This window comes from Phalacrocorax aristotelis, chromosome 1, assembly GCF_949628215.1.
Source record: "Phalacrocorax aristotelis chromosome 1, bGulAri2.1, whole genome shotgun sequence".
NCBI lineage: Eukaryota > Metazoa > Chordata > Aves > Suliformes > Phalacrocoracidae > Phalacrocorax > Phalacrocorax aristotelis.
Window position 1 is genome coordinate 8,996,748 of NC_134276.1, and position 25,954 is coordinate 9,022,701.

At 42.4% G+C, this 25,954-nt stretch overlaps 1 protein-coding gene across 2 annotated transcripts in view; it reads left to right on the forward strand.

The window, feature by feature from the left end:
- Positions 1-249: 249 nt before the first annotated feature.
- TMEM135 (transmembrane protein 135) overlaps positions 250-25,954 on the forward strand; it is a 188,237-nt gene continuing 162,532 nt past the window's right edge. For both annotated transcript variants that reach the window (XM_075080884.1, XM_075080891.1), the window contains exons 1-3: positions 250-524; positions 13,650-13,777; positions 19,508-19,600. In XM_075080884.1, coding sequence (XP_074936985.1) covers positions 384-524; positions 13,650-13,777; positions 19,508-19,600 — 362 coding nt within the window. In that variant the 5' untranslated portion in view covers positions 250-383. The remainder of the gene's footprint in view (positions 525-13,649; positions 13,778-19,507; positions 19,601-25,954) is intronic.

The following is a 25,954-nucleotide window of genomic DNA, read 5'->3' on the forward strand; positions in this document are numbered from 1 at the left end:
GGCAGGCTTCATGGGGCGGGGGGGGGGGGGGGCGGGAGCGCGGTGGTGGCCGAGCCGCGGGGGGGGGGGGGACGGGACGGGACGGGGAGGCGGGTTGGAAGCGCCGTGCGGCCCCAGCTGCGCCGCCGCGCGCCTCCCAGCCCACGTGCGGCGCGCGCCCCGCCGCGCGGCTCGCGCCACCCCGCCCCCGCCACTCCCCGCCCCCCGGCGCCCGCGGATTGGCTGCGGGTCTCACGCGAGGCGCGCGGAGGAGGGGGCGGGGGGGCAGAGGGAGGGCGACTGCCCGCGAGTAACCCCGCCGCCGCCAGCGCCCCGCGCGACCTTTCTCCTGCATCGGCGGTGACGCGGCGGCCGTGCGCGCCCCCTCCCCGCGCGCGGCAAAGATGGCGGCGCTGAGCAAGTCCATCCCCCACAGCTGCTACGAGATCGGGCACACCTGGCACCCGCGGTGCTGCTGGGCCGCCCTGCACATCACGCAAGGGGCGCTGGCCGAGTCCCTCCGCATCTACGGCACCCTCTACCTGGTGGGTCTGCGGGGGGCTGGGGAGGGTGAGGGGAGCGTCTGCTCTGGGGAGGGGGTGAGGGGAGTGTCTGGTTTGGGGGGGTGACGAGAATGTTTGGTCTGGAGGGGCAAGGGCGTGAGGGGTATGGGGGTAGGGGAAGGGCCAAGGGTTATGGGAGAGGGGGAAGCCTGGCCTTATTTCTGGGTGGAAGGCCATGAGGGAATATGAGGGCGGGGGGAGCCTGGCTGGGGTGGAAGGGAAAGGTACGAGGGATATTGGGGTGTGTGGGGGGGTAAGCCTGGCCCGAGGTGAGGAGGAAGGGCATGAGGGATATCAGAACGGGGGGAGTCTGGCCTGGGTTGGGGGGAAGGGCATGAAGCATGTCGGGGAAGGGAGGCTGGTCAGGGGTGGGGGGAGAGGGTGTATTGGGAGAGGATGGAAGAGACGTTAAGGGGCAGCCTGACCCTGGTGTGAGGGGGGAGACGAGCAAAAAGGATGTTTTGGGGGGAGCCTGATGCTGAGAGAGAGGGATGGTGTGATGGGGCAGCTTGGCTTGAGGGCAGGAGGGGTGAGGATTGTATGCGGGGAGAGCCTGTTGCTTGATGGGGACGGTGACTCTGTTGGATCTGGCCTTAGGAGGGGAGGAGAAGGGCATGGGGCTCCTGTGTCGGTCTGATGGCATGACAGGTGCTGTGAGAAGGGTAGGAGGGCATGGGCACAGAGTTAACATCATATTATCGTTGTTTTCTAGTACCCATGATACCTGAATAAAAAGACTTAGTATTTGCCTGAGAGGCTAGCATTGTATCTTTGACAGTAGCAAGAGCACGTGCGTATTACCGTTGGTAATGCCTTGGTAATTGGTGCTGTAGGGTCCAGGAGGTTCCATTGTATAAAGAAGCAAGGCTAAAAACATACATAAAGGCTAAATGGGCTTAAGTATTCGGAGAGTATCCTACAGGTGAGGTACCTTAGGTTGAGTGTGCAGTTATATCACCTCAGTTGCAGCTGGCTTGCTTCCAGCATATTAGGGTGTAGGTAGAGGGGTTGGGATCTGTTTGCATCCATCTGTGTAAACATATCCTGAAAGCTGATCTAAGCTGGGATCGGTGCAGGTGAGCACTTCCTTCTGTCCCCACCTCTGTGTTTCCCCTGTGGTGGTGCTTGGAGGATCAAGGAGTGAGCTTGGCCCCAAGCTAAGTCATAAAGAAAGAAAACCAAGTAATTGAGTCTGCACTTTCAACTCTGTACCAGTACTGGTACAACAAAATTACCAAGATATGTAATGAAGAGAATGGAAGGAGTGGGACTGCAGCAGTCCTGACATAATTCATTTAAGCTGCCACTGAAGTGTTCCTTGAGTAAAAATTGTGGCAACACCCAATTACATGATAAAAAAAGTTAATAACTGGTAGCAGTGCAGACCTAAGGAGTTGCCATGTCTGACAGTGAACATTTTCACTCTGAACTGACACAAACAGAAGTAGCAGCTGTTTGTGTAAGCATACAGTGAGCTGAATCAGGAAACTAATGCAGAGAAGAACATTCCCTCTCCTCCTCCTCCCCTCCCCAGTAATTTTTTCTTTGTATCTGCAGTCTGATCCAGTTTGCTGTGTGGGAGCATGAGTAGTTGTACCATCAGAGAATGGGCCTGAAATAAGCCATGAGAGGTGTAGCTGTGATCTGTCAGGTCTGGCTAAAGATAAAGCAGCTTGAACAGCTCAGTAATTATACCAAAGATCTCCAGCAGCCAAGCCTGGTAAAGAGATTCATGCTCATAGCTGTGTTATGCTTCAGTCAGTCAGTTGTGCAGTCACGGGTTGAGGGGAAAGCTCCCCTTTTTTTATTTCTTTGAAAAGAAAAACAAACACCCAAATCCAAAATGTTTTCCTGATCTTTTTCATAGTGGCCCTGTGAACAGCTACGTTTTGTCACAAATCCAAGGCGGGGTGGGAAGCTTCTCAACCAATCTCATGCTGTACTGCAAAACATCTGCATCAGCTTTTACACTGCCTTCTTTACAGTTTTTAATTTTCTTAGGTTTTTGTTGACAGTGTTTAACTTGACTTATCGGAGTAATCTAAAGCTGAGCTGCTCCAAGATCTTGCTGCTCCCTGAAGAGGGGGAAAGCACTTGCCTTCCTTTGCTCTCAGACACATAAGTATAGTCCTTTCTTCGTGTGGTGTCGGACCTTATCCTTCCTTGAGCTGATTCGGTTCATTCACTGACTCAGAAGAGGTTACTACCTTGCTTTAGCTGGGGTAATTTTCAACTGCATTAATGGATTGAATTGATTTATTAAGCAGGGTTTGACGAGCACCAGAGCCAGCGTAAGGTAGAGTGAAAGGGTGCAGTGGGGACTGTAGAGGAGGAAGCAGAAGCCTTGCACATTAAGTAGGTTGGCAGGGGAAGAACACAACACTCCTGAATTACGAGAGTCATCACTCGTGTTGTTCTTTGCTGGGCTTAAAGCTGTGCTTGAAAACCTTGTATTTGTAAGTAAAATATCACAGTTGGACAGTCAAAATTTCAGTCCTCTTCTGTATTCTGAGATTCACATATGGGGATGAACTTCAGTTATTTTATCTTTATATCAGTGTATGTTCAAAATGTTTCTTGTAGTATTTAGTCCCAGTCCTTTGTACAGTTCAGCAACAAAAAATTTCACTTCGTTTTTCTATGTCAAGCCTGTAAAATGGCTTCTGATTGTTTGTTCCTCCCCTTGCCACAAGCTAATAACTAAGGAAACTAGATGGAAGAGTTTCCTTTCAGAAGAGCTTGTGGGGAAATTAATGAGAATGAATAGATGAGAATAAATTGCCAGAGGTCGTTCTGGGAGAGAACGTGATTAGGGACAGTTATAATCCAGAGTCCAAACTCGTAACATCTACACCCCACATCTCTCAAATGCTTTGCTGCTCTTCTGTCAATGGGAGACTGACGGAATCAAACTAAGTGGTGCTAGTATTTGAGAAGTAAAATACTGGTTTTCAGTAAATGGCTGTAAAAAAAGTCTTTGGTTTTAAGTACTGCTGTGCTGTTTTTTTTGGTTTTTTTTAGTTGGGAAAAAATATAATCTTCAGATACCATGCTTTCACTGTCTTTATTTTTGCTCCAGTACAAATTGATTGCTTTAGCAAAAGTAGGTTTTGTATCTAAATTGAATTGTCCCTCCCCATATGAGCTGGCTGACAGGAATGCCTATTTCATAATTAAGAATGCTTGTATTTCACAAACCGAGTGTCTCAATGCACAAGTCTTCTGAGACCCACTTTCACAAAAAAAAAGAAAAAGTTAAAAATTGCTTAACACCTATAGCCCCTAAAGAAAACCCACACAATCTCCCATAAACCTTATAATTACACTTTTTAACAGCTGCCTGCTGTGATATCTTAAGACAACTTTACTGAAGAAGTCCTTTGTCGGAGTTTGTTGTACTTTGTTCTGCCTGTCTATACTTCTGATTTAGATTAGTTGAGCCTGCAGAAAATGTGAAGGTGTAATCTTGTATATTCAAAGTTGAATTCAGACTTACAGAAATTCACAGAGGTGGGGAGAAGGGAGTGATTGCACAGGGAAGTCACATAAAGCTGGAGGACCGGAAATGAGAGGCTGGAATTTGAATTGGATTTGAATTGTCTTGGCTTCTGTTTCCCGGGGTTTCTGTTGATTTCGCATGGCCAATCTGCCATTCATCACGTGTTAGAGCAAAGTCCTCTGTTTCCTGAGGGTTTGTAGGTTTCAGGCACTTGTTTGATGATGGTGCACGTTTTGCAGTAGATGAATATGATAGTGGCTAGGATGAAGTCTGTGTAGTATATCAGAGGTAGTTGGGTCTGGTGGTAACACTTCCTCTTAACCTAAAAAAGGTAAAAATCATCTGTTTGCTGCTCTGCAGTTAAGCTAGTTCTTCCAACTTTTTACCTGTGGGCTGATGAGAGTCATTCGTGTCATTCCCCTTTTCTTTCTCCTGGTCTGATCATCTGTTTTCTTCACTTAATTTAGGCCAGGCTCCCTCCCTGCCTCTCCAACCTAACTTCTGTCCTGCCCTTCCCCTCCTGAACACAGGCCTTCCCCTCCCCACCAGCATCTCTCCCACTCTTTCTCCCCAGCACTGACTCCTTCCCGACCTACACCTGCTGCCCTTGCTTCACCCGCTCTGCCTCTGCTGCTAAATGGAACAGCCAGGGAACAGCCTGAGCACGGGCCCCTTTGTGGTTCACACTGTTAATTTGTGGCTTTGACTCCAAACGCCTCTGTAGAGGAGAGGAGCGCCAGGCCTAAAGCAGTGTGGGTGCCAGCGGGTCTGTTCGAGGTGTCCTCTGGACTGGGGTTCGGCCAGTTATTCAGCAGGACAGGTGTAACCCGAGTCTGCTATTCCAGTACATTTTTTAATGATCCTTGGGCTTGCTATATTTTATTGATTTCTTTCACTTAATTTCTTCTCATACCCTTTTCATACTTGTTTTGTTCTCACTTTGATGGTCTTCTCATGCTCATTTCGTACTCATTTTGGTCTCATTTGTAATGTCTTTCATACTTGTACCATATCTGCTTCCCTCTGTGCCTCTAATAGCCTTCAGGTTCTTAGATGCCAATTGCTTCTTTCTGCATCAAGTTTTTTTTCCAGCTTATGATTTCATTGCTGTTGTCCTCCTAGGCCCTCTTGACCCCTGAGCATCTGTATTATTTCTCTTAATCTGCATTATTTATTTTGTAAGCTCTCTATAGGACAGCATTGTATATAGTATTGTTAAAGACAGAAATGTTATTAGCAATTGTACAAGTGTAAGGTGTTTTTTCTTCCTGTATAAATGTGAGAGGGACATTGGTACTGGTACAGCATGGGCTGGGCAGTCGTGCACATGGCAGCTGGCAGGTCTCTTCACCCATAAATCACCAAGTGACTAGAGGTAATAACAAGAATAAACCTAATTATTGTGCTAATAAATTATTTTGAAAACTGTTGGATGGAAGGCAGAGTCACCAGCAAAAGATTGAGGTGAGGCAGAATGTAGCACGAGTGTCGCTTTGCTTTACTGGCTGTATGCACGTTGCTGTAGGATAGGGCCAGAGGCTGGCCCCGAGGACGGACGGTGCACGCCGGCTGTGCTGCTGCTGCTTCAGGCTCGCTTCACGCACAATTTCTCTTAGGGAGAGCTGTTTGGAGTAGTCCTGAGCAAGGCTGGGGAGCCAGCTAGCACTAAAACAGATCCTGTCTTATCTGCCAGTGTAGGTGTAGTCCCCATTTGGCATATTTCTGAGATGTGCGAGAAGGCTGTGCTGACCAGATTGTATTCTAAAATAGACCAGAATTGCTGGCTATATTAAAATGTGTTTTTTGTTTGTTCGTGCTGTGAACCATTGTATTTGGCAGTAGGGTGGGGAGACTAAGAAGGATGTTAGTGTTGTTACCCTTGAATATGCTTCTGTAAGCCAGCTTGCATCGCTGGGGTAGGCCATCAAGAAACTCCCTTCTGTCAGGACCTGGAGTTGCTGTGACGGTGGTGCGTGATTGTGTTGTGTTGGGATATCTGATCATCTGAGTACTGTGTAGTGTCCCGTATCTCTGTGCTCTGTTATGAATGACATATAGGTCAGTGTGTTCTTGTCTCTAGATTCTTATGGAAGCTGGGTTAAATATGACTAAAATTAGCTTAAATGTTACTAGTAAGAACCTGGCTGTGACATCTTCATTCCAGGCTGTGATCTTTCTGCTCTGTTCAGGTGGCTTTCGGGCCAGACTAGTAAAATTCTTTCATAAATTGAAAGTGAACAAAAATACTCTTTTGCTGAGATACTGAGAATTTAAAAATAATCAGTTAATGAATTCAGGTGGACTGAAGAATTTAAGCACAGAGATGCAAGGAATAACCTGAAGCCTGCATCGCAGTGATGGTGGAAGCCAGGGAAAGCCCCAGTCTTGACTGGCTGAACAAAGACCTTGGTAAAGACACTACAAATACTGGGAACCAGCAAAAAATGCTAAAGGGACTGTTTATCAAGGAGGTGTTAATCTGTTCTCTTAAGCTGGTACAGCTGTATAGTAGAGTGCAAGAATTTCAGGGTGGGAGGAAAATAATTGAAAACTATACTGAGTTAGACATTTCAAGGGGAAAGAAAACCAGCCCTCCACTCATTTAAGGACAGGGGAAACAAGCGGCAAAGATAAGTCGTCATGGAATGAGAGCGATGCCAGGATTCAAGGTAATTTAGATGTCATTCAAAGAGTACGTGAGTACTGTTTGCTTCTTTTTTTAGCTGGGTGGATGATACGGAAAATTTTAAAAAAGCCAAACCAAAACAACCCATCCCCCTGATGGTGATCGTCATAATAACATCTCCCAAGGGACAGAGGAAGTCGGGGAGCAGGAGGCACACGATCTTCCTCAGAGTATTGCAGGAACTGACTTATGAAATGAAAAAATCTGGGAGCCAGATTTCGTAATCCGTGAAATCAGGGAGAGACCAGCTAATCCGAATGTTTAAGAGGAGGCATGAGAAACATTGCTGATTTGAACGGTGTCTTTCAAAACTGAAGTGTTACCTGAGGGCATTTTGAGATTAAGTTACTTCAAAGCACTTAAAAATAATTTTTATAAGGCAAAAGAATGAAGTCCTTGTAAGATTCATACAAAATTGCGAACGGTTATAAAAGAGCATATAAATAATTGAATATAATTAGGGAAGAAATCTGACATCAGTCTGTAGCTCTGCCTGCCGCTTGAGTAATCTGAAGTATTTTCTTAACTGGTTTAAATACTGGGCACTTTTAGCATGCACGCGTGACTTAGGTTATAAAATTTTCCTTGGCTTTTTAATGACTTGCAGCGTATGTATTATATAAACCATCCACACAGCATTATTGATCACCTCTAAATTTGCATTTTAATGGTGCCTAAATGTGCCAGATAGTCACTCTTATAAAAGCCCTTGAACTCTGCCTTCCTGGAGATTTGGCTAGGTGTCTGAATATTTCTATGGATTATTTTTCTTTTTTGTTGTTGTTGTTTTTCTTTTTTTTTTTTTTAATAGAAGTTTGTTATGATGTGATTTTAGTTGGATATTGTGAAGGAATGAGAGATGATAGTGCTGTTTTTCAGTTTCCATTAATCAGTGCTATACGTGTTGGTGAATTTCACTAAAATCTGATGGGAGAGGCAGTGTTCTTAAAAACATATATTTTGTACAAACTTAGGAAATGGTGGTTTGATGGAGGAGGGAGGAAAAAAATGATGTGTATGCAGTGGCAGGGCTGGCGCAAGGTCTGTGGTTTTTAGCCTGCCATGTAACCTGTCAGACTGTGTACATTGGTCAGCCAATTAGCACATTCATTAAGTCAAATGCAGTTCACCCTGTAGAATCTGTAATTCAGGGACGTAGATGAAGACTGAGGACACTGGAGGTGAAGCTCAGGTTATTGCGGTTGGATGATGATTACTTGTAGGTGTTATATGACACATCATTAAAATAATCAGGCCTGACTGGTGCCTCTGATCATAGGAAAGCTTGTTTTTGAGTCTCGTGTTCCTTTTCCACTGGAACATGTTGATGGCCTACCTCCAAAGTCTTGCCCTAGACCATGTAGCTGTGTTTTAAGGATGGTGTTGAAAATGCATATATTCTTTCCATTCTTAAGAAAGAATAAATCAATTCTGATTTTTTTAGTTCTGTAGGGCTTAAAATTTGTATATGAAGACTAAATTAAAAATGAAAGGTCTTCAGTAATACTATTCCACTAACATGGTATCCTGAATCTGGTGGACTGATTTTTCATAATTGCGTTTGTATGTTGGAGAGTCAAAATGCAGTTGTGTAAATTCTGTAGTTAATGCCAGAAAATATTTTTTCTATTTCTTTATTTTTACTTAGACTTTTTTTAATACTTCAGACATAAAATACAACAGGCTTTAGAGTTCAAATCATTGGCAATGTTTATACTTGGACTGACTAGTGTATTACGGAATCATGGAATGGTTTGGGTAGAAGGGACCTCTAAAGGCCATCTAGCCCAACCCCCCTGCAGTGAGCAGGGACACCCTCAGCTAGATCAGGTTGCTCAGAGCCCCGGCCAGCCTGACCTGGAATGTTTCCAGGGATGGGGCATCGACCACCTCTCTGGGCAACCTGGGCCAGCGTTTCACCACCCTCGTTATAACAAATGTCTTCCTTATATCTAGTCTGAATCTACCCTCCTTTATTTTAAAACCATCACCCCATGTGCTATTGCGACAGGCCCTCCTAAAAATCTTGTTATTTTCAGCTTTTTTTTTCCTGAAACGTTCTGTGTCTCATCTTTTTTCCTAGATCTGTTGTTTATGTTTTTAATGATGAAATATCTAGGATTCTTTTTGCTTCATCTTCCCCCTCCTCCCCCCGATCCTTCTCTTTCCTTTAACTGCAATACATTTCTTTCTTCTTCAGCAGTGTATCTGTATTTTCTGCAGACTGTGTTGGACTGAAGGGAGATCAAGAGCTAGAACTTGCAGATAGAAGGAGATTAGAAAGTTCTAAAAACTTTGGATGCTCTTAGGCCATCTGCCCTGCGATAGCACATGATTTGTTTTAAATTCCCTTTTGCTCTCAGTTGTTGAGTGTTTGGCCACCTTGAAAAGTATTTCTTGTGGGTGATTGGGAAAGACAGGATTTATTAGTTGACTGTATTAGAAGTTGAGAATATGAAAGTGTTAGCAAAGCTGGACTCTGTCCCATTTTTAGAGCTCTGGTGGCTTGAGCGCTGCTGGTTTTGAGAGAGAAGAAAGTGGAGTTAAATTGCCGGAGGGGCTGCAAAGGCTGTTACAGGCCAACAGCTCAGCTGTTTGTATGGGCTGTGGATGATGAGAACTGAAGTCCCTGATTAATGCTTACATGGACCAAAGGCTGCGTCTGCAGACTGTACTACTGCTTAAAGTTTCTTTTTAGTGCATAAAAGGTCATATAGTGCAAGAAAACTTAAATTGTGGTGAGAGGAAAACAGTAGTGTTAGATTTTTAAATGCAGGCTTTCTTTCTTACTTTCCAGGTATCTTGGAATTCTTGCAAATTAACTTAGAAGGAGTGGTTATACTCTACCCTGACTCAAATGCTTAATTCTTGATAGGGTTGGAATTTTTCTTGATGAATAAATAAATCTTTAATGTTAGGTAAGTATTTCAAACCTGGATATTGTTTACTTGCAGGGAGCAAATCTGCTTGAGAAAGTGCCATTATCTAATTGTTACTTTAAACATCAGTGACAAGCATTTTGGTTTACTTGATAGAGTTTTTATGGTATATTGGTTGTACGGAGGATATTGTTACATTAGGCCTTTTATTCCCTTTGTATCCTCTTCCCTAGAGAGGTGTGTGTACAGGGTGACATTTTGATTTTATGGTTTTGCCATGTATTTTTTTAAAATGGCTGATATTATCCTATATTATCATCATATATTATACATGTATGGGTATAAGTAAATGAGAAGTGAAAGCCATGTGCCTTATATCTGAAATGGAAAAATGGTGTGTTGACTGATAGCTCTTAGTATCTGTGAAAGTTTGTTCCACAGTCTTACTGATATTTTTTTTTTAAAAGGAAAGGTGGTGCTGTACAGGGAAGGGTTGTCTTGGTTAAGTGTAAGTTCCACTGAAGGGTGGAGTTGTTAATGACAGTCTTTATCCCAGAGAGTTGTGTAGTCCTTCTAAATCTCCTAAGGCCAGGTCATTGAGTGCCTTGAAAATAAGAGATTTTAAGAGCAACTGAGTGTGTTTTGGAAAACCAGGGTAGGAAATTGCAGCAGATCTGGTGTGTTCCAAAGCTGCTGTTAGTGAAAGGAGATGCTGGAGTATTCTTTCTTCACCCTGAGGTAGGTAAGGCTGCATTGCTGTGGTCTGCCAGAAGAAGTCATGAGTAAGTAAAACCTGTGTCCTAATCCACTGGTGGAATCTCCTCTCCCTGGTTCCAGACATATTTTGGGCAGTCGTCTTCTCGTAAAGGGTAATAGGCAGGAGAAAAACCATGGCTTCAGAAATAAAGTAGAGGGAGAGGCAGCACTGAAGTAGGTCGTGCTTTTCTCTCCTGTGAAATCATGGCCTTGCAGTGGTGTGTGGATTGCGTTGCTTCCGTTTCCTGGATTATGGCTGAACCTCTGGGTTTGGGGGTGAGGTGAGGCAGCACTGGCAGTGTGAGACTGAGGGGAGGCAGTGTTTTGTCTGGGTTTCACATAGCAGCAAACCGTGGTGGCATTATCTCACACAGCAGTGCTCTACTCATGTTGTGGACATGCTGTGCTATCTTACTAAAGTCAAAAATCTACAATGATTTGTGAGTACTGAAGAATTTTATATTGTAAAATTCTTGTCACTCCATCTCAAAAAGAAGAATGAAACTAAGAAATTATGGAGAAGGCTGACAAGAGTAATGTGAGGTATGGAGCTGGCTTTGGCTATTCTTGGATACACGGTAGTCAGTTGTTTGGATCAGTGAGCCAAATCAGAATTGCAGTCCTTCGTTCTTGTAGTGAATAACACTACAAACTAACTGTTACAGCCATCAGCACTAAGGCCCTGATGCAGACCACTCTGAGGTGCCTAAATAAAGGTGTCCTAGGATTTGTATGCTCCTTTTATAGCTGGAGAGCTGAGACCATAAGGTCAGTGAGATCTTAATTTCTGCTTGTCTGACTCTACAGGGAGCTTCAGGTAACTTATAGACCTTCTGCTACATCTGTTAGCTTCTTCGTGGAGATTAATAGTTTGCCAGGGAAGTATCTCCTGGATGTCCTGATGACCTGACTTTCCATCTGCTGTCTGCTACTGACGTCCGCTGCTAAGCCTTGAGCAGTGTGTTTATTGTAAGCATTTGACCTTTATAAGAGTGTCCTCCCATCTCATTTGAGTGAAGTGTATCCTGGCAGAACCATGAACTGCTACACTGATGGATTTCATAATCTTTTTGTCTTGCCAACCTCAACTTTAATGGTACTTTTCTGAAGTGCGTGGATCTGAAAGGGAAAGCAAGGTGGTGTCCAGAGTATTTTTTCCATGTAATCACACTATTGGTGGCAAAGGAGAGGAGGAGAACCTGCTCCGTAGTCTGCTCTTGCCTGTTCTCAGCTAGACACAATATTTAGCTTAGTTGATGTTTATAAAGCACTTTGAAAATGCTGAGCATTTTTTTTTTTTTTTTTAATTTTTGTTGGGCTCCGTTGCCCTCACACATACAGCTTGTTCAGTTACCGGGGACATTGTTTCTGTTGACTGGTTTGTGTGTTGTTTTTCCTGGTTCTTTTCTATTTGTCACTTGGGAGCAGAATAGTAAAGAGAAGGGAAAGCAGAAATTCATATTAGCCTAAAACTTGGAGAAGCTTCAGAAATAAATTTTTTACTTTGATTTGACATTAATTTATAAGATACCAATCTTTTCCTGTTAGACTTCCGGCACTTTGGTCTGAGGAAGCAAGGCTTCACACCTCAGGTATAAGGTCTGTGGTCTTAAATAAATTATTATTTTGTTCCAAATGTTTATGACCTTTGTGCAGTATGCTAGAAATAGCTGAGGAGGTAGCAACTAGTGATCCGGTGTTCAGACTACGTTAAGACTTTCCTTCAACAGGAAGATTATCTGGTTTGCGTTATTGCCTAATCCATTATGGTTTAAGCAGTCTTGACACTTCATTAAGTAATGTGTAAATCTGTTTTCAGAAGTCTGTTCGTGCATGAATTTCTCCCTAATCCTTAGTTCAGGCTTCATTTTGGAAACAGATTTTGGCAGAACTTTCCTGTACTTAGTTTTAGCAGAGTCCTCGGCCCATCTCTGAATCTAAAACATCTACTTGCCATTCAGTACAAGCTGACAGTGTTTCAGAACAGCAGCTTCCTCCCCTGAATTTTTAAATGGAGGAACCGAGACTTTGAGAGGTGTTGCCAGTACTGATTCGACAGGATGTCTTTTGTTGCTTTCTCGTCATCACCAGCAGAATGAAGTTCACTCGGTTTGGAACTTCTCTAGTTCCAAGCATTGACCGAAAACTCGTGCCAGTTTTGAGACTCCCTGGGAGATCAGTGCAGATAAAGATGATAATGATATTAAAATTAAAATTAAAAAAAACAACAATAAAATCCATCTTATGGTGCACCCAAAGTATAGTTTCATGGAATTGAAGGCGCATGTGGGTTGGTGGGACCTTGGGAGGCCACGTAGTCCCAGCCTCCTGCTCAATGCAGGGCCAGTTGGGTGAGGTAGCTTGGGGCCTTCTCCAGCTGAGTTCTGAGGATCTCCAGTGATGGAGAGTTCACAGTCGCTTTGGTCAGCCTGCTCCAAAACTCAGCCACCCTCAAGTGAAAATTTTTCTTCCTTAAATTTGATTTGACTTTCTCATATTTCAACTTGTCTGTTGCCTTGTTTAATACCCCTGCGCACCTCTGAGAAGAGCCTGGTTCTCTACACCTTCCCATTAGATAGTTGCAGAATTTCTGTGGACAAGAAATACTTTGAGGACCTTCAGTGTTTGAGTCATTAAGTAACCATTCTTTATAAAACATGGGACATATATCAAACTGACCAAAAAGAACATTTATTTTTCAGATCCAACCTGTTTTCTGCTTTAGGCATTTTTTTAGAGTTGACATACCATTTCTACAAAATTCGTCAGGAGTGCGGTGTTCTTCCAGCAGATGGTGAAAATTCTTTGGAGGACTTGCAGTTGGTTACTTGGAGTCAAACCTGTAGAAATACGTCATCACTTCATAGACACTGTGTATTTGGGTTACTTCGGTGATATTCTGACCTTAATTTTGTGACAGTCCAATTGCCTATAATGGACTGAGGAGACAAAACTCAGTGTAAATTTATCAAATCTTAAAAGCTCTGATATCTGACAACATTTCTGACTATTAGGGTCAATGGTAACAAGGTAACAAAATTCCTCCTAAACTTCCCATTTAGGATTGCTTGATGTATTTCCTGGTACAAATATTGTAACAGCTGGAACAAGTTCAAAGGAAATCTTTGTATTGTTCATAAACCCAGCAAATTCGAGAGGCTTTGATTCACTACTTAAATGGGCATGTCTCCTTTTCCTTTTTTATTTTTCTTTACAATGTGCAAAAAAGAGCCTAATTGAATTAAAGTTTGTCCCCCCCCTTTTTTTTTTCTTCCCTCCTCCCTCAGATTGCAGCTATTCTCAGGAAACGAAAACTTGATTATTATTTGCACAAACTGCTACCTGAGATCTTGCAATCAACTTCCTTTCTGACAGCAAATGGGACCTTGTATGTTGCTTGGTTTTGCATTCTAAGGTTGGTATACTGTCCTAAAAATGAAATCTAATAGGAAAGCTATTTTTATGCAACTTTTCGATTTATATAATAATTTGTCTTTTTTAATGACAGGCTTGTTTGTAATGGGTAGGGGTAAGAAAAGTGACAGCTGTATCATCATCTTGATTTTTGGTCTTAGCACTTGAATATGAACCATTTTTTTTCTCATTTTTGTAATCTTTTAAAGCAGTAAAAATGTCAGTGAATTAATTTTGCTTCATTTTCTCTGTTTTACTGATTTAAAATACATCGTTGCAAGAAATTCAAATACATCCTAGAGGGGAACTGAGAAGGCCTAATCTTTCTCTTCTAGAAATAATTGATGTAATTTGATGTTGGTTCCTATTTTCCTGATGCAGGAGTTGTGATGACTTTTAATTATCCTAAACATTATCCAGCCATCCAATTTTGTACTCTTCTTCTTTGTGGTCATAAATAAAGGAAGTCCCAGCACAGCTTCTGGGGTTCTGTAAGATACAGATTTGCTCTGGAAAATGAGTATAAATGCCACTTCTGTATTCTGAGCTGTTTCCAGTGTATATTTCCTGTAACTATCAGGATAGTTAAAAATTGAACTTTCTTGTTTATGAACATGACGATGTCTTAGACCTAAATGCATTTATTTATTGTAAGAGATGTTATACCTGGATATGTAAAACCTACAGTAGCTATGAATTTTTGAAAGTTATCTGGTAGTGCACTTAACAGCCCCACTAGATTTAAATAAATAATTTGCAAAGTTCAGAGTGAATCTTTAAGTAACAAGCACTAAATAATATTAATTTTTCTAGTGATCTGAGTTATATTAATATTGATTTATCTTTATTCCTCTGAGCTGTACAGCGGCCTTCCTTCTCCTGCCATGTGTTTGCCTGTAAATCTGCAGTGCCTTACTTCAGTGCTGTAGTTGGATGTTACTCTCTAAATGAAGCTGGTGTGGTTTGAAGTTTTATTGTTTATTGTTAGCTGTTCCTCTAACAGAGGTTACTGGCCATCTAGCAGATCTATGACTATGCCTGTGCTAGTAACTGAAGCAGGTAAGAGGTCAGCCTCTGACTCTGAAGCCAATTGGTGTGGCATCACTTTCACCTGCATGGAACGTAGCTGTCTAAAGCTGTTTTGACCTTCAAAACAAACAGCATGGCCAGATGTGGACTGAGTAGTAGGAATTGTCCCTAGTCCATGTGCCTTCCAAGTCCCCCTGAAGCATTCTTCGCGTTGAGGCAGGCCAAAATCATGCAAAGGACAATTCTAACAATTTAGTATGACAAGGGATACATGTAAATGCTTACCCTACTGTTCTTATAGCTGTGCATCAGAGCAACCAACATCTTGTGACACGTACGTGTGTTTTCTGTGGCAAGGGGACGCCCATGCCGAGTTGTCGCCTCCAGCGGAACCTCTGCTGGTAGGGTCCCTGCAGACTGCCCACCACCTGCAATTGCAGGACTTGCAAATAGGAAATGTCAGCCTCTTGGCTGCGGTGCCAGCTGGAGCTGGTGAATTGAAATCACAGATGGAGGCAAAAGAAGAAAGGATTTAGGAAGCCTTATCCATTACACCTGTTTGAGTATATGAAAGTCCAGTTATAAGAAGTATTTGGCAGCTTTTCTGACAGGAATAAAATTCAGGGCCTCAGCAATTAAGTGAATGGGATATGCAAGGGCTATTAAAGGATGTTTTGAAGAAACAGCGGATAACATGATTATCAGAAAAGTAATATCTTCCAAATTTACTGGTGTTCTTTGAAGGATAAATATATATCTGATGATGATCCAATTGGTGCATTATACATGAATTCCCAAATGATTTTGATGAGATTGCTTGCTATGACTCTTCAAAAAGAAGAATCCTCTGTCTTCTTCCAGGAATGAGTAAATGATTAGCAAGTAGTTAACCAAACAAGGTATAAATAATTAGTTTTCATAATAGGAAGAGGTTGCCAGTAATGTTCCTGCTGTGTCTTTTGTTCAGGATATACCTAAAGAATCTGGAAAAAGGGGTAAAGAATGGTGTAAGAAATTATTTGAGATTATTCAGGATATAGAAATCTAAAACTGACTCTCACCCATTTCAGAAAGATCTGTGGATTAAAATAATGAAACTTGATAGAGAAAAGTGCAAAGTAATGCATTGAGAGGAAGAAAGCAGCCCTATCCTTACAGAGGGGTGGGCTTTAAACTAGCTGCTATTAATGAGGAAGATGTTAGCAGGCTGTCATAGACAGGTTCTCCGAAAAAGTCAGTTCAGTACTTGAGTATGGTCAAGGAGCTGACGAAGTGTTATTTGGAGAGAAAATGAGAACAAGCCAGAAAGCTGTATAAATACGTGATGTCGTTACGCGATGAGTACTGTTTGCCTTCCCCCCACCCCAAGAGCTTCTCCTAAGATCGTAATGTTGACAAGTCTTTTGCTTGGAATGTACTTAAATCAACATTGTCTTGCAGCTTGAGCCATATAAGCTTCCTTCTCTCATCTGCTGTTGGGTGGGTGACGGAGGACAGAAGTGTGAGACTTTGCTCCTAGTTGTTTTTTTTTTTTTTGTTAACCAGTTTGTGTGGTTTTTTTCATATATTTTAAAAATGGTTTGAACTTGTATGATTCCTTGAATTTATTGCTGTGTGATACAGTGTACTTCCTTCAGTAGCCCCTGAGAGCAGAAGGAATTGTATGTCATTTCCCAGCCCAGAATGCCATTTGGTATTGTTTGTTTTCATCCATCAAAGAAATAACAGTACCTGAATGGTGTTCCGCATAACTGTGGCCTGAGTATTTCTGAACTTAATTTGCAACCATGCAAAGAGGTTGTCTGAGACTTTGGAGACCTAGGTGCTCTGATCCAGAGATTGGATGGGACAGATTTGTATAATAAGATGCATGCTGCAGTTTTTATATCTCCTTTTGGTTGGAAGGTATATTATAGCAGGAGCAGTAGTAACTCGGAAGCATGAAGCAAGCTCCATGCGGCTGACTGATCTTATCCTCCTGGAGTTCTAGACCAAAGCAACAGATGAAAGGGCTTGCAGCCGGACATGTTAACCTCATATTTACCTGTGCAATTCCTGATCTGAGGAGAGTTGCCTGTTTCCTTCTTTGGTAGCACCAAGGAGATGTGTTGGCAGGCGTGTCCTGGATAAAGTGACCACTTCATCTGTTCATACCTTCACCAAAGTCCCAGCGAATCTTCAGTAGCTGTGTATACTGAAGATATGTCTTAGTCACCCAGTAACAATTAAAAGACCTAAATATGAAATGTAATTGTCAGTGGGGAGTCTGGCTTGTGTGAATAGGTCCTTTTGATGCTCTTGTGGTATTTGTTTCCTCACAGCTAGGGAAAACCACCAAAATTGAAACCGCTGCAAATATTTTCGAGGATGTAAAGCTTAAGGCAAGAAAGTGTAATTAAAGTAACTCCAGGCATTGTTTAATATTCTCACCATTTCATAGGTGGGCAAAATTTCAAAAGCATCTAAACCCAATATCAGCAAGGGCCTAGGCTGTGGATAAATGTTCTTATTCTAGGCAGGATTACCAAGCTAACTTGGCTGACTTTTTTTTTTTCTCCTTGTATTTTTCTTGAAATAAATTTCAGAATATGTGCAGGCTGCTCTGTTGGCAGAGCAGTGGGGTGATGATCTATTGTACGGATGTGTGACAGGCCAGCTGGGGGTTGTAATCTCTTCCTCTGGCGAGATCCAGAAGACTACATCTGTCTGAGCTTCAGGCGGAAGTGCTACGCTCTAGTGTTGACTCTGTTAAATAAAATGTGTGAGTTTTTTTTTTCTTTTAGGTTTCCGGTTTTATTAAATTGAAAACCTCATGAAGACATGGTTCTCTTAGTCTAGCAACTAGAGTAATTAAGTTTGTCCACATACAGCTATACATTAGCTTGCTTAATTACATTAAAATTTATGTATCAACCAGCCTTTGACTTTTGGATGCAGTTGTACATTGAGGAATTAGATACATAACCTGAAAGAACTCATATTTCTCATTCCAATTTCTAACCACAGACCATGTGAAAATAACCGTGCAAATGATAACAAAAACTTGTTTTCATTTACTTTAGCAGAAGTTTAAACGTTTCACTTGCTGATTGGACATTTTAATTCCGACTAGGTTTTATCATGTAAAATATGTTACTGTTGTTTCCGAAATCTTACAACCTGAACATGTAAGCTTTCTTAGAGGGATTCTAAATCATGCCAAAATAAAAAATTCCTGTTTCTTTCCCACAGAAAAGACATTTGTTCTGTTACTTAACAGGTGTGTCTGGTAAGATGTTCATACTTATTAAGATGTTTAAAATGGCTTCTCTGAAACTTCATACAGTAATTGCTTTCCAAGAGAGTCCTAATAATGAGCTTTAGCTTCTGCAGCATTTGGCATTGTCATCCTGAGAAATTATTCCTTCGCAGCCGTGGGAATCAGCAGTGTGTGTAATTGCCATTACATCACTTGCTGCTGATACACTGGCTCTCTTCTCACTTATGAACATAAGCTGGCATTGTTCACTGATAATGTTATTTTTGCAGGAGTATGAAATAAGGCTGATCATGCCTTTTACAGCAAGAATGAAAGTGGGCTAATCAGACGGTATTGATTAATTATCTTTGTTCTCTTTTCTGTGATGCCAACATGAAATTGTATTGAAGAAAATTTCCTTTTCTACCCTATATGTATTTGCTATTTTGTTTTTGTATTTTGTTTGTGGTGTTTTTAGAAGTGTATGCTCTGTTGTAACACTTTTTTCCTGAACTGATAGTGCTTATCGGCTGAGCGGCATTTGTGTAATTGAAGTACATTTATCATCAAGTTGCCAAATTTCATGACTGTCTGACTACTGTTTGCTTCTGCCATCAACCTGAATTAGTTTGAAGGTGCAGGTATCCTGAACATACCAAATGTGGTTGGTGACATCATGTCTGACATGCATTTTGGTTTTCCTCCTTTAACGGTGACCAATTTGTAAAAATATTTTAATATTTTCTTAGATGTTGTAATTTGTGTAACTGGTGGCTTTTTTTTTTCCAACTTTTATTGTTAGAGGAAATTTGGTAGTTGAAATTGTATGGACTTCTGAGTGAAATCCAGATCTTGTTGCAGAAAACGAGAGCTTTCCCAACCTGACAGAATAGGGATGTCACTGTTGCTTCCAGTTGTAATGTACAGACTGATTCCTTGGGTTACTGTAAATGAGTGGTTTACTGTTTCTAGCATCAGCTGGCTATCTCTTCAGAGCGTGATGTATATTATAATTTGATTTGATTTCTCGCTCATCTGATTGCGTCCCTACATTCCACAAGGCACATCTTCCTGAAGATGTATTTGGACAAGTAGCAGAGAGAGGAGCAATTATAAATTCTTTTAGAAGGTTGTTTTTTTTGTAATTAGTATCTGCAACTTCTCAGAAACATCTCTTGAAAGCACTGCCTTCTTTGAAGCAAAGTAATCCTTTAAATGAAATGGAAATGTTAGTGAATTATTTCAGGTGTTTTATGTTTATGAAGCACTTTGGGAACCCCTCTGAGAACTACCCAACTGTAAAAATATAATGATTAGTATTTATTTATAAGTACTGATTAATGCAAAGAGACAAAATGAATGTTAATAAAGCATGCATAATTGTATGAGAAACGTAAAATATGGTGTTGTACATGAATGTTTTGGTTACTTTGCATGTAATATGTGTACAAATTATATTTTCAGGAAGATACTTGGAAAATTCTACTTTTGGTCTCCTGGCTTTGGTGCTGCTTTACCTGCTTCTTATATGGCTATTCTCATTGAAAGGAAAAGCAGGTATGGTTTGTGTTTATGGATTTTCAGTTTTATACAACAGCATTTCTTGTTTTGTTATTTGATTGACATCTGACTATTCAGTAGTTTTGTTTCAGAATGCTGAAGGTGTAGTTCATTTGAAATAGTGTCTTTTGCAACCTCAGATTTAAATCTAGGAAGCTACAGTGACAAAACACTTTACAAACATTCAACTTCTTTTTAGTGATTTGTTTTCCTTGTTTAATGTGTAATTGGGTTGCTGAGGATTGCCTGATGAAGGATTTCCTGCTGAAACTGTGGGTTGGTTATTTAAAATATAATTTAAATAAAGTTTGCAATTAGTCACAGAGAAGGAGCATGCTAATGAAAGTTGCTGATGACTTGAGTTAACAACGTGACATTAGTTAAGATAGAGTAATAGGATGTCATGGAAAAAACGGACTGGAAGAGCTGGAGTAATCCAAATGGGATGGAACATAACGGTACAGAAAGCAAAGTTTCACTTAAGGAAAGGTGCTGATGTTCAGCTCTCAATGGGAGGTTTGTTATGAAAGCATGAAGAGAGGGGAAGAAAGCTCTGAGTGATCCAAGGAGAGCCAAAAGCTGCTGTTTGTAATGTGTCCATGAAAGGTGGCAGGTGAAATCCTGGGTTGTAAGGTTTTAATGTTTCGAAATTCAACTTATCTTGGTAGCATGTACCAATAGTGAAAGTTATAATGCTTGATTACTTTAATATGGAATGCGATGCTTTAGTCATCTAGTTGGTAGGTTTTATTCAAAATAGAGAAGGTGACAAAAGGGATGGACCCACAAGTGCTGAGGGAGCTGGCGGATGCTGTCGCTAAGTCACTCTCAGCCATCTTTGAAAGGTCATAGAAACATTAAGGTTGGAAAAGACCTGTAGGGTCATCAAGTCCAACCGTCAGCCCAACACAAACATGTCTCCTAAACCATGCCCTGAAGTGCCACATCTACATCTTCTAAATACCTCCAGGGATGGGGACTCTACCACCTCTCTGGGCAGCCTGTTCCAATGTCTAACCAGAGGACATGGAGGGTAGGAGAGGTGCCTGAGGACTGGAGGGTATCCAGTGTCACTCCAATCTTCAAAAAGAGAACTGCAGGCCAGTCAGCCTCACCTCCATCCCCAGAAAGGTGATGGAGCAGTTCATCCTGGAGGTCATCTCCAGGCATGTAGAGGACAAGAAGGTTATCAGAAATAGTCAACATGGCTTCACCAAGGGGAGATCGTGCTTGACCAACCTGATAGCCTTCTATGATGGCGTGACTGGCTGGGTCGATGAAGGGAGAGCAGTGGATGTTGTCTATCTTGACTTCAGTATGGCATTTGACACTGTCTCCCATAGTATCCTCACAGGCAAGCTGAGGAAGTGTGGGTTGGATGAGTGGATAGTTAGGAAGACGGAGAACTGGCTCAACAACAGACCTCAGAGGGTCATGATCAATGGAGCAGGGTCTGGCTGGAGGCCTGTCACTAGCGGTGCTCCCCAGGGGTCTGTGCTGGGTCCTGTCCTGTTTAACATATTCATCAGTGACCTGGACGAAGAGACAGAGTGTAACCTCAGCAAGTTCGCTGATGATACCCAGCTGGGAGGAGTGGCTGATACACCACAAGGCTGTGCTGCCATCCAGCGAGACCTGGACAGGCTGGAGAGCTGGGCCGAGGGGAACCTCATGAAATTCAACAAGAGCAAGTGCAAGGTCCTGCACCTGGGGAGGAACAACCCCAGGCACCAGCACAGGCTGGGGGCTGAACTGCTGGAAAGCGGCTCTGTTGAGAAGGACCTGGGAGTGCTGGGGGACAGCAAGGTGACCCTGAGCCAGCACTGTGCCCTTGTGGCCAAGAAGGCCAACAGTGTCCTGGGGTGCATTAAAAGCAGTGTGGCCAGCAGGTCGAGAGAGGTTATCCTCCCCCTCTACTCTGCCCTAGTGAGACCACATTTGGAGTTCTGTGTCCAGTTCTGGGCTCCCCTGGTCAAGAAAGACAGGGAACAGCTCAAGCAAGTCCAGCGGAGAGCTACCAAGATGATCAGGGGACAGGAGCATCTCCCTTATGAGGAAAGGCTGAGAGACCTGGGTTTGTTCAGCCTGGAGAAGACAAGACTGAGGGGGGATCTCATCAATACTTACTAATATCTAAAGGGTGGGTGTCAGGACGATGGGACTAGACTTTTTTCAGCGGTGCCCCATGACAGGCCAAGGGACAGTGGGCACAAGTTGGAACACAGGAAGTTCCACCTCAATCTGAGAAAAAAACCCCTTTGCTGTGCGGGTGCCAGAGCAGGGGCACAGGCTGCCCAGGGAGGCTGTGGAGTCCCTTCCCTGGAGACACTCACACCCCGCCTGGATGTGTTCCTGTGCCCCCTGCTCTGGGTGTGCCTGCTCAAGCAGGGGGTTGGACAAGGTGACCTTCCTAGTGGATGAGGGTAAGGTTGTGGATGATGTCTGCCTGGACTTTAGCAAAGCCTTTGACACTGTCTCCTACATCATTCTCCTAGAGAAGCTGGCAGCTCATGGCTTGGATGGGTGTGCTCTTCGCTGGGTTAAAAACTGTCTGGGTGGCCCGGCCCAGAGAGTGGTGGTGAATGGAACTAATCCAGTTGGTGGCCGGTCACAAGCGGGGTTTCCCATGGCTCAGTGTTGGGGCTGGTCCTGTTCAATATCTTTATCAGTGATCTGGACGAGGGGATCGAGTGCTCCCTCAGTAAGTTTGCAGACGACACGAAGTTGGGTGGGAGTGTTGATCTGCTCGAGGGTAGGAAGGCTCTGCAGAGGCACCTGGACAGGCTGGATGGATGGGCCGAGGCCAATTGTATGAGGTTCAACAAGGCCAAGTGCCGGGTCCTGCCCTTGGGTCACAACAACCCCAGGCAACGCTACAGCCCTTGGGAGGAGTGGCTGGAAATCTGTCTGGAGGAAAAGGACCTAGGGGTGGTGGTCGACAGCCCACTGAACATGAGCCAGCCGTGTGCCCAGGTGGGCAAGAAGGCCAAGAGCATCTGGGCTTGTGTCAGCAATGGTGTGGCCAGCAGGAGCAGGGCAGGGATGGTGCCCCTGTGCTTGGCACTGGTGAGGCCGCACCTTGAATGTTTTCAAGTGTTCAGTTTTGGGCCCCTCACTACAGGAAAGACAATTGAGTTGCTGGAGTGTGTCCAGAGAAGGGCAACGGAGCTGGTGAAGGGTCTGGAGAACAAGTCTTATGAGGGGCAGATGAGGGACCTGGGGTTGTTTAGCCTGGAGAAGAGGAGGCTGAGGGGAGACCGTATCGCTCTCTACAACTACCTGAAAGGAGGTTGTAGCGAGGTGGGTGTTGGTCTCTTCTCCCAAGCCACTAACGATGGCATGAGAGGAAATAGCCTTGAATTGTCAGGGGAGGTTTAGATTGGGTATTAGGAAAAATGTCTTCACTGAAAGAGTGGTCAGGCATTGGAAGAGGCTGCCCAGAGAGGTGGTGGAGTCGCCATCTCTGGAGGTATTTCAAAGACGTGTAGGTGTGGCACTTGAGGGCATGGTTTAGGAGACACCGTAGTGTTGGGTTGATGTTTGGCCTTGATGATCCTGGAGTTCTTTTCCAACCTTAATGATTCTATGATTCTGCAGTCTCCCCATGTCCCTTCTAACCCTTACCATTCTGCGATTCTATAAGGGATTACTCTTTAAAAGATGATGGGGTGGGTTTAGTACTAGAGGTGATGTGAACACACTTTTAGTTACTATGAATATCTGAAATTTCCTTAAGCAGTGAGTTTTTAAATAACTGCAAATACATATACATTATGTTGTTGGCTGACTGCCAGGCCCCATTCCTAAATTTCAGTCATGGAGTAAGCAAAGCCCAAGCCATGTTTTAGGTAAGATTGTTAATGTTCTGTCCTTTTAAAAGAACACAGTATCCATTGTTTTTGAAGAATGAGGATATGTTTTAAGTTCTGGAAAGGTGGGAGCACTTCTAAAACACTTTAATGTAACATAGAGAAAACTCATAATTAGGTTACTAAATAATTTAATCATCTTTTTCATGTCCTTTCTCTCTGACTGATTTTCATCTCACTACAATTGCTTCCTTAAAGGGTGGATACATTGTGGCAGAACTTTGTCTAGTTACTTAGATTCCAGCACTGCCGTTGGCACCAGTGTTTCTTTTTGCGGTTGAGAGCGAATGCATTTTCTTCCTTTGCTCAGTGACAGCACTAGCTTAACTTTTCCTACGGACCTGTTACAATGCGAGGGGTTTGTGTGTCAGACTTCTGATATTTCTAGATAAGAGTAAAGGAGAAGACATCAATCTGGTTGTCCATCTGTGAGTTTCTTGTAGCTTTCAAAGTATTTGTGTGTCAAGAGTTGAAGCTGGTTGTCAGCCCAAACCCATACAAGGTTTTTGCATAACAGTGGAACAACTTTGAAAACTTGCAAACCTAAGCTTAAGTGTAGCAAAAAGAGCAGGCAAAGACATTTTATGTTAAATGGGAATTTTTAAAAGTCTTACTGGCAATGTATGAAAGGTTTGATATGTTAACAGGCTCCTTTTCAGTATCTGAAATTTAAAGAAAATACAAATTGAAATTTAAAGAAAATACAAATTGAAATAGAGATCTGTGGAAATGGCAAAAGTAGGTTGGTACAGCACGTATGTAATGAGTAATGCTGAAATACTTAATTCCTGGAAGGTTAATCTCCTTTCTGTCAGAATCCAAAATGTGTGACCTAAGTTATTTTGCCTAAAAAGTTCAAATTGTGTATTGCATAAGATAAAATGTAAAAAGGCAATGTTGGTATTGCAATATAACACATACAGCTGGAAGTGTGGAGTCATTGTTACTAATTAAAAAAAAATTGGTAAATGGCATCAAAAGGTAGTTGAAAGTTTAGGTTTTTTAAAACGTGAAGTTCTTTGGTATGTTATCAGATGCTAACTGTTACGTGCGGAATGTGGCTGCTGACAGACAGTGAAATATGACTTTCTGATTTCACATCTCTCTGCTTGCTAGCTTCTGCTACAGGCAAAGTGAAATTTTAATAGACTTGTATTCTCTCAGGAAACTGACATTTGACATGGAGACACAGTGGCATTTTCAGTCGTACCCTGAGTAGCTTACAAGAAACTGTATTGAAAAAATGGGAAGGTGGGAAAAAATCCTGATTTGAGTTCATAAACATATCTCTAGCCCTTTAAATTGCTACTAGCAGCTGGCAGCAACATCAAACTTAATCACTTAATCTCTTCCCAAGTGGATACCCTATTTTAAGTACCTCACTGGCATTTGCTTGCACAGCATCCCTGTCTGTCCTAAACTTGGGAACAACAGGCTTGTAAATCAGATTTTTCTTTTCAGTGTTGCTGTTCTTGTGTGCCAACCTTGTGTATTTTATAATTCTTATGGAAGAATGGGAAAAAGAGATGGATAGCTTGTCTAGGCACATGATAATCCTGAGGATGAGCATGTTTTCTAATGTGTTACAGAACTAGTTTGATTATAGTTTGTATCTGTGTAATATGTAATTGCAAATTTGCGTTGGCACTGGCAATGGGAAGGGGAGGGGACATTGCATAGGAACTTCAGACAGACCCAGGAAGTGATCTGCATTATATTATACTGCAACAGTTCTATAAAGATATAAATTGCATGTTAGTACGTCCATGTGTGTTGTATTCGGTGATTATAAAATACAGTTATCCTGTCTATGAAAACTAGTTTATTAGGATCTGTGGAGAGGGTCAAGGAGTAAAACCACTTGTAAACCTTATTGTATATGTATCTATAAATGTTCTGTGAGATTACTGGAAGAGAACTAGTCACATTATTATGGTTAAGTAATGTTTTGATAAGAATTATTTCTTAGATAATAATTGAATGTAGATACATAAACATGGAGATTATGTCTTTGTAATGTCCAGATTCATACTCGGTGCCTTTAGTCCCTTACTCTGGCAAGAGTAGCTCCGAATTGTTGCATTTTTCTGGCGCGCTCAGGCAGTGTGGGTTGCTTGTTAGGATTAGGAGGAAGCATCGTCCAGTGCAGAATTTATAAATGACAGTCTGATGTGTATTAGCAGCGTAGCTGCTATAGGTTGGACGTTCTGAGAAGTGCCAAGAGGGCAGAGAGTTAAATTTTACTTTCCATTGTCTCATACAGTACAGAACTTATTAATCGTTTTTACTGTTGGTCCTGCCATATTATTCCTTTTCACTGTATTTATGCCTCTGGCAAAGGTGTTGAAAAATGAGAAGCGAAACAAAAAATATTGTAGGTGTTACTAGCGTGTTATGTGTTTTCACTTGCAAAGAAAATGTTCTTGCAAATAAGGAAAGTGCTCCCTTCTCCTGGAGAAATGTACACAATTCATTAGAATGT